The sequence below is a fragment of the Capra hircus genome, chromosome 11 (assembly GCF_001704415.2).
Source record: "Capra hircus breed San Clemente chromosome 11, ASM170441v1, whole genome shotgun sequence".
NCBI classification, from domain to species: domain Eukaryota; kingdom Metazoa; phylum Chordata; class Mammalia; order Artiodactyla; family Bovidae; genus Capra; species Capra hircus.
This window is the reverse complement of record NC_030818.1, coordinates 59,616,608-59,630,390: the sequence shown is the minus strand read 5'-3', so window position 1 is coordinate 59,630,390 and position 13,783 is coordinate 59,616,608. Positions and strand designations below refer to the sequence as shown.

The following is a 13,783-nucleotide window of genomic DNA, read 5'->3' as shown; positions in this document are numbered from 1 at the left end:
TGCAGGCAATTTCACATATTTTTGAGGAATATATGTAAAAGATTATAGCTACCAGAAGTGAGAAGCTTATAGATGGGATCTTGCTGAACTGGAGTTTAGGCCTCTGAGGAACTCATTCTGTTACTGATTCTGAAATCAGTTTCCTCATCTGGTTAAAATACTTCTGGAACAGTGTTAACAGAACAAACAATTCCCTGGTGGTTCAATGGTTAGAGCTTCATGCTTTCACCACCTGGGGGCCCAGGTTTGATCCTTGGTCAGGAGCTAAGATCCCACAAGCTGCATGGCACAACCAAAAAAAACCAAACCCCAGAACAAACAAAAGAAAAAGGACGTAAGGTATCTCTCAAGTATCCCAGATTGACAAACTTAAAAGAAAGCCAGCTGGCAGAGGAGAAATTTACCAACCATTATAATGGCAGAGCAAGTTCACAGTATGGTGGGTTTTGAGCTGAACAAAAGTGGCACGATAACCAGCACAGTCAGCAATAAAATTGAGTCTTTTTGACTGTGGATTCTGCTGTTCATACAATCAGTATTTGCCCTTCCACTGTTTCTGTCAGTGAACTGAACTGGGGAAGGTTGAAGATAAGTTTTTACTCAGTCTGTTCCTTATTTTGTAATCATTTGAGGACAGCAGCTTACCTCATACCTGTTCAAGAAACTTCAGAGCAATGAGTTGTTACTGATAGAAAAATAAAATACATATACTCATATATGGGATTTTTAAATAACTGGCTTAAAAAAATTTGTTCAAGTACATAATTACTAAAAATATCTAGAATGTACAATTGAGGAAATTCCCTAACGGCTCAGTGATTAGGACTCTGCACTTCCACTGCTGAGGACTCAGGTTCCGTCCCTGGTCAGGGAGTTAAGATCCTGCAAGCTGTGATGTGGCGAAAAAGAATAGACAAATGAACCTTCCCCAGAGTCACAGGTCATTACCATGGGTTCTCTTTTTATGTGCATGTGTTTTTCTATGCATATGTCAATATTATCATTCTAGTTTAGAAAAAGCATATATTTTTTCATTTGTTTATCATAATAATTAGAGCATAGTATGTAAATTGTTATTTGAGGGGAAATTTTTGTTACTCTTTTTCTCGAGACGTCATCTAATAGTAAAAAAGAAACACTAATTCTTTTACTAATTTATTGTCATACAATATTTCATTTATTCTCCTTCAGTAGCCTTTTGGAAGTTTCAGATTCCAAATTTAACCTTCAAATTCCAGCCTAAGTATAGCTTGTCTTTTTTTTTTTTTTAACTTTTTATTTTGTATTGGGATAAAGCCAGTCAACAATATTGTGATAAGAGTCAGGCGAACCGGAAAGGGACTCAACAGTACACATACATGTATCCATTAGCCTCCAAACTTAAATATAGTGTTTCTTAAAGCTCTCCTTATTTTGTCAGGGACAGCTTTAGTTGCTGCTCTCTTCTATTGATCATTTGGCACATTGCATATACTTGTGTTTCAGTGCTTTTTTTAAAAAAAAATACTGTATTTTTGTCTGCTGTGGGTCTTTGTTGCTGCAAGGGCTTTTCTCTAGTTGTAGCAAGCAGGAGCTACTCTAGTTGCAGTGTGCAGGCTTGTCATTGCCGATGCCTCCCTTGTTGGGCAGCACAGGCTGTGGGGTATGTAGGCTTCAGTAGTTGTGACCCATGGGCTCAGTAGTTGCAGCTCCTGGGCTCTAGAATGTGGGCTCAATAGTTGTGGCTTATGGGCTTAGTTCCATGGCATGTGGGACCCTCCCAGATCAGGGATCAAGCCTGTGTCTCCTATGTTGGCGGGCAGACTTCGCCACTGAGCCACCAGGGAAGCTCCTGCAATGCTTTGTATGTTATCTGCTGCATTGGACTAACTTCCCCAGGATAGGAACAGTGCTTTTACAGAGTTTAGTGCCCAGAATGAGTTTGGGCCTGCAGAAGAAATTTAATAATTCTTTATTAAGTTAGCAAATATTTTTTCTATTACATAGATTAAGAACTGAGAAATTCAGTATTAGAGTCATACAGCTTGAAAATAAACTAATGTTGAACCTCAGGATTTTTAATCTGGATTCCAAGCTTGGTTACCTGTAGTATTTATTTCAAGTGAAAAATATTACTTCATCTACTGCCCCCCAAAATCACTGGCATGTATAATATATAATTTTTCTTGCTCTGTTGGGTGACATGCAGATAATCTGTGGATCAAATAGAGAGGATTTGCCTGTGTATTTTCTAAATTTGTATTATTTTCTTTTTAAAGTTGCTGTTCTTATGTTTGTTTATGAAAATCTGTTTTTCTAGTATTTAATTCTTTTGTAGTATTTTCCAATAACCATTTTTAGAGTATTCCTTATATTTTTATAAATAAAAATCAAAGTAATATAGAGTCTGTTTAAAATGCAGTTTTGTGCTTTAGTGTATTTACAGATTTTTTTTTAATGTTTTTATTTTAAAGGTATTTCTTGTTCTTGTCCAAGGAACCAGTTTGATTCAGCGACTTATGTCTGTTGCTTATACATATGATAATCTGGCTCCTAGGTATGATGTTTTTACGTTATGTATGTATATATAGTAAGAATACAGTGTTTAAAAATTTTAATTTGGAAAAACTTGAAATGTAACAGATAAATGGTTAGGGTATTTTAGTGCACTTTCATATCATTCATTTAGACTTGCGTATTGTTACCAACATTTTGCAAGTTTTTATAGCGTTTTCTGTGGGTGTCCCTGTGCACACGTTTATTTATATGTTATCCTAAATTCTGTAAGAGTTCAGACATTATGGTCACTTACCCATAAATAGTTTGATGTGTTTCCTAAGACCAAGGACAGTTTCCTGATGACTATAGTGAAATACTCAAATTCAAGATTGATATAATATTATCTAACATATTAGCCATACTCAAATCCCATTAATATTCTTTATAGCAATTTTTTCCTCATCCAGTATAACATACTGTGTTTCATAGTCATATTTCTTTCATTTCCTGTAATAGGGGATATTTCTTATCTTTTCTTTCATGGAACAGACATTTTTGAGCATCCCAGGCCAGTTCTTTTATAGCACCTTTCAGTTTAGGTTTTCCTGATTGTTTCTTACAATTAAATTCAGACTATACATTTTAGCAGGAATACTCAATAAGTAACATATCTTTCCCAGTTCATCCCAGTGATAGCTGTTTGTCTTATTAGTGATTTTGATCAGTCACTCTGGTTTCATCCAGATTTCTCTACAGTGAAGTTTCTGATTTTTCTAATTAAAACTAACCTATGGATTACAGTGATGATGATTCTTGCCTGAATTAAGTATCAGTAGTGTTTGCAAACTAGTGATTTTCTAACACTTAGCCATTCATTTTATGTTTATTAGTTGACCTTCTATTGTAAGGAAGAGCTTTCTCTTCCTTTTATTTAGTATCAAGTTGGATTTTTTAATGTAAGATAATTCATTACTATTACTGTTCACTTTGCTTATATGCCTTAGTTCTGGAATCAGTGTTTAGGAAGCCCTAGTTGTTGGCGTGGAACCAGTGTAATATGGATACTCATGACTCCTAATGTTAACTTGCTTCTGGGCTCTCAGTAGATAAAGCTGGAAATATTTATTTAAGAATATAGTTTAAACATGTCATATGATCCAATTTATTTGGGCTACATTGGTGATTTTTAAAAAATAATATATAAAATTTTAAGTGTATAAATGATACTTGCTAATACATAAAGACCTGATTCTGTATACCTTAAATAATCACATAAATTATGTTAAAGTATGTAGAAATATTTTCAAGTATTGTTTTCTCTAGGTGTTATGTTGGGCTTAACCTTGCCATTGTTACTCAGATGATTTACAAAGTTCATGTAAGCATGTTTCAAAGTGCTTATTTATGGCTAATAGCTAGTTGTCTCTTTTTAGATGCTTTTAAAAGTCACTTTCATAAGCAATATTTGAATATAAGTAGCATGATTATTTTAAGATTACTTCTTTTTTAGTATGTCTTTCTTTAGTGTCTGTCTCTATTGAATTTGCATTACTTGATTAATACTTGCTTTACCCAACTGGACCGTATAGTTTTGCATGTACTTTATCTGATTTTGCTCACCATTATTAGTGCCAGGCACTTCACCTATTAGTTATAAAACTTATGAATGAATAATGTAGGGAAACAAAGAAAGTGCAGTAACTTGACCTTGGTTTGTATGAGGAAAAATAGGTTTTCTGTACCAACTACCAGTTACTCTCCTCCAGATAAATAATTATTAACTTTTTCTCCCTGTCCTCTAACGTACGTTCTGTATACTTCCACCTTCAGTTTATATGATGCTGGCAGGTTTATATCAATTAAGGTAGTTAGAAAAAACTTACTGTCTGTTACCAAAAATCTTCAAATGCCGCAGATTTAAAAGGTACATGAGTAGGTTGCTCTTGGTAAAGTTAATTATATTAAGCCAATATGATAAAAGTTAAACATGAAATATGACCAGATCTTGATTTATAAGTTTTAACTTTTCAGTACCTTTTACTTTAAATCAGTTACACAGAATTTGAAATTTTCAAAGGCGTTTTTTAATTATCACAATTTAATTATAACGAAGTATGTATCTAGAGATCTGTGCTTTTCTTAAGAAAAAAAAACAGCAATTTATTTTAAGGTGAATACTAAATTCCTGTGTAACGGTGTTATCAAATTGAAAATTTTTACTGTTTTCTTTAAATTGAGGTAATACATTTTCCACTGAAGTTACTAAAAGTATCGTGGGGGAAAAAATAGAACTGAAGCAATATAGAATTAAATTAGTTATTTTTCTCTGCTTTTCAATAATTTACTTTTAACTATTCCCAATGAAAATTGAATTTACCCATACCGAAAAAAGGGGCATTTTATGCCAGTGTATGATTTTTTTCCTTTTAGAAGTCTTATATTTAGATTCTAAACCATTATAACCTTTCTCTTTGTAATCCATATCACTTCAGTAACCAAATTTTTAGGCACTGTGAGAGTGCACTTAAGTCAATATGGGATTCACTCAGATTTTATTTATTAAATATGAAGTCATTTAGTGTTTGTTATAATAAGATTTTGCCAGTGATTCTTTAAACAAAAAATGAAGACCATGGAAAAATAAATTATTATCTTTCATAAAAATCTATAATCTTTTGGGAAAGTTAAATGGTAAATATAGTAGAAATAGAGTTATTTTTTAATTCATTGCTGAATTTAACTATTCCTGGTGGTATGTTTTTACTTTACAGAGTTTTGAAAGCTCAATCTGATCACAGGTCTAGACATGAAGGTAAGGGTTCCACAAAGTTGATTTTTAATAGATAAAGATTTAGATGGCTGGAAACATTTATGTATAATAACCTTCTTTGATAACGAACATTTTGTTTTCTATAGTGCAAGTCTTTATAATAATTTTTATAGTAACTTTTTTCCAATTTTTCTTTAGTTTCACATTATTCTATGTGGCTCTTGGTGAGTTGGGCTCATTGCTGTTCTTTAGTGAAATCTAGCCTTGCTGATAGTGATCATTTACAAGATTGGCTAAAGAAATTGACTCTCCTTATTCCTGAGGTAAGCTAAAGATTGAAGATTAGTTCTACTCTTCATATTTTTTCATATATTGGCATTGATAATAAAAAGAGCTAATGGAAACGAATGTGATTCCATAAATATATCCTGGAAAGTAGTTATTAATCCTTTAAGATCTAGAGTATTTTGAACTATGTACACTTAAGTGTGAATGTTACTGTGTAGCATTCATATTTTTCTTTTTTGCAGTATTTGTTTACAGAGTGGTTCTTTTTTTTTTTTCCTGAGGCTTTAGAAAGATTTGAGCCTTTATTATTGTAATTTATATTTGAGAAATTTATTTTGCTTTATCTAGTTGAGAGTATCCTTAGATGCAAGAGAGACCGACAAGAAGTTATATATATTTCCTTTTGATTTCATTGTTGACAGTGAAGTCAGTATAATTTTCACCAATCATATCTTGATGTTACTCACACCATATCCTAAATGAAATAGTGGAAACACTTATTAGTTCACTTAGCCACGATATTCACATCTTTTTTAGAGAACATTTTCTAGAATTTTTAGCTTTGTATTGAATGCATATGTGTTCTTGTTCTCATATGTGTTCTTGTTCTCACTGTGTCCCAGGTAACTATTCTAACATTTGAACAAGGTTCTAAAATCTGTAATATATTTTGGTTTAAATACTTTCTAAGTTGCTTCTAGTTCTGAAAATATTTTTCTTGTTACTTAATCATGTAAATAAATTATTATGAATAATCTCTTCTCAATCCTTTTTGTATTCGTCTGTTCTTGTATTTAGTGTTTTTTTTTTTTATGGCCATATTTGGGAATTTCCAAAATGTTTTTACATATTACTGTATAACTTTAGGGTACTTCATTTGACTGTGTATTATTTACATGCCTGAGTATGTGATCAGGACATTGTGTTATATGTTATTAAAGAAGCCATCTAACATATTATTTCTGGCAACGTATCAACTTTAAGATTAATTTCTTAACACTGACTCGGATTATCTTTGGAACTTGCTTTTTCATTTAGACTGCAGTCCGTCATGAGTCTTGCAATGGTCTTTATAAGTTATCTCTATCAGGGCTGGATGGAGGAGACTCAATCAATCGCTCTTTTCTGCTACTGGCTGCCTCAACATTGTTGAAGTTCCTTCCAGATGCTCAAGCACTCAAACCTATCAGGGTAAGATTTTACTGTGTTCAACAGCAGGTTCTATTTCTGCATGTTCATTTGCCCCACGTTTATCATTATATTATTCTTGCAAGTAATTTTGAATACCTGTTTACTATTTATAGTTTTCACCAGGAGGATGATAGTTAAATAGTTCTTAAAGTAACAGCATTGTGGCATATTGTGTCCATGTTACACTTTAAGGATAGATTCTATGTGCTTTGGTTTCAGCTCTGTGGGATCTCTCATGGGTATTCTGTTTTGGAAATAACATTTGTCCTTATAGGTTTTGAGCCTTGTGTTGATAAGTTGAATGACAGAAACATCATAAATATAGCACTCTCCTTACTCAATCACAGTTGTTTTATCTTTGTGATACTTAGAATTTTCAGCTTTATTCATTACTAGCCTTGTAAACCCCTTCTCTCACATAATAAATTCAGGGCCCGTTAATAAGTAAATTATACTAATCTCTAGAAATATGATGCATTGTAGGATTTTTCTTCTCCATATTTACTGTCATCAACTGTGTAAGAAATGTAATGTTCTTTATTTTTCAGATTTGAAAACTATAATAGACCATTACATGTGGGTAGATTTATATATACTCATTTTCTGTAGGTTTCTTGTGTTTTCACATTGTCATTGAATTTTTAGTTGACACTACATTATTTAGTATTATACATTATTCATATCTTTACCAAGTAGTTTATAAGTAAGTTGAGAGTAGTGTTTTCCTCAGACTTCTCATCATTGACTTACATACATAGTAGTTTTAATTTTAAAGAAACCAGGAATGTCTTCTTCAGAACTTTTTCGGTTAAATTTTGAATACTGTTTAGTTTGTAGGGATTTAACATTTTTAATAAACCCTAATAGTTTTTAAAATATAATTTTAAGTTCATTTTCCCCTTTTAAACTTTTTTCACAAAGTTAAATTTTTTTTTAATAGATAGATGATTATGAAGAAGAACCAATGTTAAAACCTGGATGTAAAGAATATTTTTGGTTGTTGTGCAAATTAGTTGACAACATACATATAAAGGATGCTAGTCAGGTATGTTCAGAAAATTTTATATTAACTTGTTAATAGAGATGAATTATGTCCATGTTTCTTCGTGAATTTAAAAGTCCTTATCATTAAGGGCAGTTTTATCAGTCTTTAATGAGTTGAAAATGTCATAGTTTTTCTACTTCATTTGTACCTTTGTGTTTTGCTCTCATTCCTTCATTTTATTTTGACCTTAGTTGAAATGTCTTTACTTGGTACTTATCAGTAGTTTCCTATGTCTTTGGAGTAAGATCTGTGGATATAAAATCTTATTTGGAGTGTGAAATTTAGACTTTAAATATACAGATTTCTGTAATAGTAAGTAGATTTTGAGTATATAAAATAAAGTTGAAGTTAATAGAAATCACTTTAAGCTAAAGAGCACTATCAGTTTTCTGACCTTCCAATTTTGTTATATGAGACTACAGTGATACTGCTGTCTAACAAAGGCATTTAAAACAAGTCCATTTCGAAGAAAAGCTTGGCCACATAAAAACTTTTTTTTCCTTTTTATAAATTTAGCAAGCTAAAATAAATCTAATTGATCTCACAGAAAAGTGAGAAACACTTGAAAAATTTACATTTAAATATTTAGGGAACCTTTTCTGTCAATTTTTTTCATGTATTTCAATCAAAGTCCAATGTATACGCTATATATTTTAAAAGTCCTTTAACATTTGAGCTTTTTAGTTTTAAGGAACAGTTTACATCTGAATTCTTATTCTACTTTACATTTGAGAAATTTAAAAATCAATATTGACCCTGTTGTAATTTTTTCTTTCAGTTTTACTGAGTTATAATTGACATACAGCACTGTGAAAGTTTAAAGTATACAGCATAATGAGTTATATACATCATGAAATGATTACCACAATAAGCATAGTTGAAGATTATCATCTCATACTGATATAAAATTAAAGAAATGGAAAGAGATTTTATTTCCTTGTAATGAGCACTTTACTCTTTCAACAACTTTATATAACATATAGCAATGTTAATGATATCATGTTGTATATTACATCCCTAGTATTTACTTATCTTACTTCTTTTGATGACCACTTCCAGGTCTTCCTCCCCTTGAACATACTTTAATGTATTTGACTTTATCCATAAAATACTAATGCCAGGTAGACATGGAATTTTTTTTTTAAACCTGTGGTTGCCCATTTAAAGTAGGAATCTATTATTTCTTGCTTGGTATTCAAAGTAATTTTCCTTCTTGGTGATATGAGTTTCTTCGAGAATCTTCTTCTTTTTTGTTTATGGCCGTGCCACATGGCTTTCAAGATTTTATGGCCCCAATCAGAGACTGAACCCACACCCTCTACACTGAAAGCGTGGAGTCCTAACCACTGTACTGTGAATCCTCTTAAATTAGATTCTGTTTCGTGAAATCTGTTTTAATTTTGTTGCTCATTTATAATGAGAATAAAGATTTCTGAAGTGAACTGTCTATTTAAGTTTATTTCAGAAGGTACTGTTAGAAGCAAACCTTGGTGAATTGTATGTGAATTATATCTCAGTAAAATTGTTAAAAAATAAATCAAACCCAGTGTTTTCTCATTAAATTACTATGGCTGTCATAATTTATTGCCAACATTTCATTGATTTTTTTTGAAGGACATTAATGATGTATTTACAACTATAATTTATTGATATTATGTACAAGTAAAGAGTAGTTATATATTACTTATAATTTAATTGGCAAGTTAATGAATTTGAAGAATTCTTGTTACTTAAAAGTAAAGGGTTTTTTTTGTTTTGTTTTAGTAAATACTGAAATACTAAATATAAAAATCTGTATTTGAATTTTGTATTTTCTTTTTGTATTAAGACAACACTGCTTGACCTGGATGCTTTGGCACGGCATTTGGCCGACTGTATTCGAAGGTAAAATTTGATGTGAAATTGACAGTTTTGTTGCATAAAGATAAAGGATGTAACTGTATGACCTATCTTGTTTTACTTGTGTTTTTTGTAGCAGGGAGATCCTCGATCATCAAGATGGTAATATAGAAGATGATGGGCTTACAGGACTCCTAAGGCTTGCAACAAGTGTTATTAAACACAAACCACCCTTTAAATTTTCAAGGGAAGGACAGGTTGGTAATAATACATATAAGTATTTATATGAAATAAGACTAAGCTTTTTAATATTGTTTGCAATTTTTTAAGGAATCTCCACACTGTTCTCCAAAGTGGCTGTACTAGTTTGCATTCCCACCAACAGTGTAAGAGGGTTCCCTTTTCTCCACATCCTCTCCAGCATTTATTGCTTGTAGACTTTTGGACCGCTGCCATTCTAACTGGTGTGAAATGGTACCTCATTGTGGTTTAGATTTGCATTTCTCTGATAATGAGTGATGTTGAGCATCTTTTCATGTGTTTCTTAGCCATCCGTATGTCTTCTTTGGAGAAATGTCTATTTAGTTCTTTGGCCCATTTTTTGATTGGGTCGTTTATTTTCCTGGAGTTGAGCTGCAGGAGTTGCTTGTATATTTTTGAGATTAGTTGTTTGTCAGTTGCTTCATTTGCTATTATTTTCTCCCATTCAGAAGGCTGTCTTTTCACCTTGCTTATATTTTCCTTTGTTGTGCAGAAGCTTTTAATTTTAATTAGATCCCATTTTTTATTTTTGCTTTTATTTCCAGTATTCTGGGAGGTGGATCATAGAGGATCCTGCTGTGATTTATGTTGGAGAGTGTTTTGCCTATGTTCTCCTCTAGGAGTTTTATAGTTTCTGGTCAATATGTAATTTTTATTCCAAAGTGTAAATATATTAATTGATCTTTCTGATAATATATCATTATAAAGCAAAACATCATTTTAAAGAAAAAGGAATTTTTAGGTAGTGCTGATAAAGGTAAGATTCTTACATATTTTAATTTCAAGTGATATTTTGGTAATGGCCTTCCAGGACTTTATGTGGCTGTATTAAATACAAAGGTGTATATTATGTAAATAACAATTCTGTGGTTTGTGTTCATCATTTAAAATGAATCCAAAAAAAGGGAGAAAATACATTAAAAACTTGAATACATCAAAAGAGAAATTATTTAATTTTTATTGACATTGATGTTGTCTATATTTGTTTAAAAAAAAAAACTCCTGTGAACATCTTTGTATACTTGTTCCATTGTATATTCATACTTGTTTTCATGTGTTTTAAAGCCATTTACTTGTATTATTTTTTTCTTCGAGTTGCTCAAATCCTCTCCTCATTTTCCTTTTATGTATGTATGTATGTGGTCCATTTCTTGATAATTTGTAGAATTTTTGTATGTAGAAAAGTGTCCTGTATATTTGGGGATGTTTCTGGTCTTTCTGTTTTAATCTATGGATCTGTTCATTCTCCAGTATTGTATTCTAATTAAGCAGAGTTAAAGTTTTCAGTTAATGTCTTATGGAGATTGTCCATCTTCATTATTAGTCCTTTTCAGAATTGTCTTGGTTTATTTTTCCACAACGAACTTTAGAATCAGTGTGTCTCATTCTTTCAAAAATTAAAATTCTGATACTTTTCAACTTGGGTTTGTGTTAAATTTATGGCTTGATATAGAAAATATTAAAATTATATTAAATTGCCTGTACAAGAGCAGTATTTGTCTCCTTATTTATGAAGACCAGTCTTTTTGTGTTATCCAATTTAATGTCATTTAGAATTTGAATTTTAGGAATTTTTAATAAAGATTCTGCTTAGGAGTTTTCTTTCTTAGGTATCGTAAATGGACTTTTTTCTTCAATTTTGTTTTCTAATTAGCTGTTAATGAAGAGTAAGGATTTGTATATATGAATTCTTTGCAGGCCACCTTAAGTTAATTTATTGTTTGCAGATTTTCTCTTCCTACTTTATTTTTCTAGAGATATAAATTGTGAGAAACCTTGTTTACATGTTGTTTACAGTAGGAATGGAAGGAGTTTTAACAATGTTATTTAACTCTTTGAATTTCTTCTGAATTACATGTCAAACGTCACACTCAGACCTATTCTCTCAGGTATCTGTTTGAGATTCTTGTTTCTGTGAAGTATACCGGAATGGCTGCACTGTTATAATGGTACATTATAACTTTCGATCTAAATAGGTCAAAAAGAGTATGGTCTTTGACACATAATTCAGAAGAAATTCAAAGAGTTAAATAGCATTTTTAAAACTCCTTCCATTCCTACTGTTAATATGGGCTTCCCTTGTGGCTTTAGATGGTAAAGAATGTGCTTGCAATGCAGGAGATGCAGGTATGATGCCTGGGTTGGGAAAATCACTGGAGAAGGGAATGACTCCAGTATTCTTGCCTGGAGAATTCCATGGACTGAGAAGCCTGTTGGGCTAAAGTCCATGGGGTCATAAAGAGTCAGACATGACTGAGCTACTAAGACATGTTAATACACATGCTACTCTTTGGCTTAAGGTCACCTGCTTTCCTGGTAAACTCTAGAGTGAGGAAAACAAAAGTACTGTTCATTTCAGCATGGTTTTACCAACCCTAATATTTTAATTAAAATACTTTTATCATAGGCCTTAAGTATATTTTGTCAAAACTTTGAAGCTATGAATATTTAGCTTTTTTAGTATCTATATTTAAACTATCAAAGATAGTTCATTGTTACACTAGTTACTAGCCAATTCTATTTCTGTTTGAGTGAGTGACATATTTCCAGTTCATGTGAACATGCTACTCTGTGTCTCCAAGACAGTCTTGTCCTTCTCAGTTATAGAATAGATGAGACATAACCTTATTGTCAGTTTATCAGCTATATAAAATAAGCCTCTGTTCACCTTCTATACTTCTTTGCCAAGTCAGAAACTATGCACTGTACTCTCTTTGACAACAGTGAGATGGAGGAGGTGAGATCATTAATGGGAAAATATTCTAAATTGTCCTTCATTTGGTACCTGTGTCGGAGGGTCCTAAGATCACTACCAGATTTGGTGATTCACTAGAAGGACCCAAAGGACTCAGTATGTAATTGTATTCATGACAAAACTTTTATTCAGCAAAGAAAAAGTATGGGGCCAGATGTGGTGGAAACTAGGTATGCCTTTCTAAGAGTCACCTCCCAGAGGAGTTGCATGGGATGTGCTTAATTCCCCCAGCAATGATTGTGACATTAAGGTGCTGTCTGCCTGGGATGCTCTGTTCAGCCAAGCAGTTCAGGGGTTTTATCAGGGGTTTGGTCATGTAGGCACATAATACCTGCATAATGGACCACAGTTACTGAAATTCAGATGAAAAGCAAGTATTCTGTGTAAACTAAATACAGATAGCCATAGTGGGCCACTTTTATCACTTCAGGAAAGTTTTATAACAGAGGAGGGAACTGTTCAGCGTTCAAGAATTCAGACAACAGTCAAGAGCCAACCTTAAAGTGCAGCCTTTTCTAAGGGTAGCAGTCTCAGTCTTAACAATATTACCTCTTTTCTACATAGTACTCCAGGAGGTTTTATACCCCAGAACAGTATACCATTGTACTGCTTGAGATGGCTGAGGGAGATAACTTTTTTTGGAATAGTAGGAAAGGACCAATTAAAGAACAGGTTGGGAAAAGTGACCCTTTCTCAGGCAGATTAGGGAAAAACACCTATAGGATGTATTTTACATGGTTAAGCCTTGCACCTCAGTTTGAACTTCACTGTTATTGAAGTTAAGAGCTTGACGTTGTAATTCCTGACTGCAGCACCTTCCAGGTCTGACGCCAGGCTAGATTGTTAACCTTTTTTGTGTTTTGTTCGTTTTGAGGCCTCTGAATAGTATCTGGCACTTGTAAGTGCACATTATAAGTGAGTTGCTGCTGTTGCTACTACTACTATAATTATTAGAGTGAAATAAGGAGAAGCTTAAGTAAATACAGAGAAAGTCAAGATAGGGAGTAATGAGTCCTAGGTTAAAATGTTTAATCACTGAATGGTGTCGAAAACAATATACTGTCACTGGGACTCTAAACGATCAGATATTAGGAAGGGAGAGAAAAGTAAAGTTGAGCGTCTTCTCCCATTTTACTTTTCTCTAAGAGAAATAACG

The 13,783-nt window shown here is 32.5% G+C and overlaps 1 protein-coding gene across 4 annotated transcripts in view; it reads left to right on the top strand.

The window, feature by feature from the left end:
* The window catches only part of USP34 (ubiquitin specific peptidase 34), a 229,438-nt gene that overhangs the window by 155,193 nt on the left and 60,462 nt on the right, over window positions 1-13,783 (top strand). For all 4 annotated transcript variants that reach the window (XR_001918813.1, XM_018055392.1, XM_018055394.1 and 1 more), the window contains 7 exons: window positions 2,454-2,536; window positions 5,250-5,290; window positions 5,447-5,571; window positions 6,575-6,727; window positions 7,668-7,772; window positions 9,601-9,656; window positions 9,748-9,868. Coding sequence is in view for 3 of the 4 variants with exons in the window: in XM_018055392.1 (XP_017910881.1) it covers window positions 2,454-2,536; window positions 5,250-5,290; window positions 5,447-5,571; window positions 6,575-6,727; window positions 7,668-7,772; window positions 9,601-9,656; window positions 9,748-9,868 (684 nt within the window). In the remaining variant the exon portion in view is untranslated. The remainder of the gene's footprint in view (window positions 1-2,453; window positions 2,537-5,249; window positions 5,291-5,446; window positions 5,572-6,574; window positions 6,728-7,667; window positions 7,773-9,600; window positions 9,657-9,747; window positions 9,869-13,783) is intronic.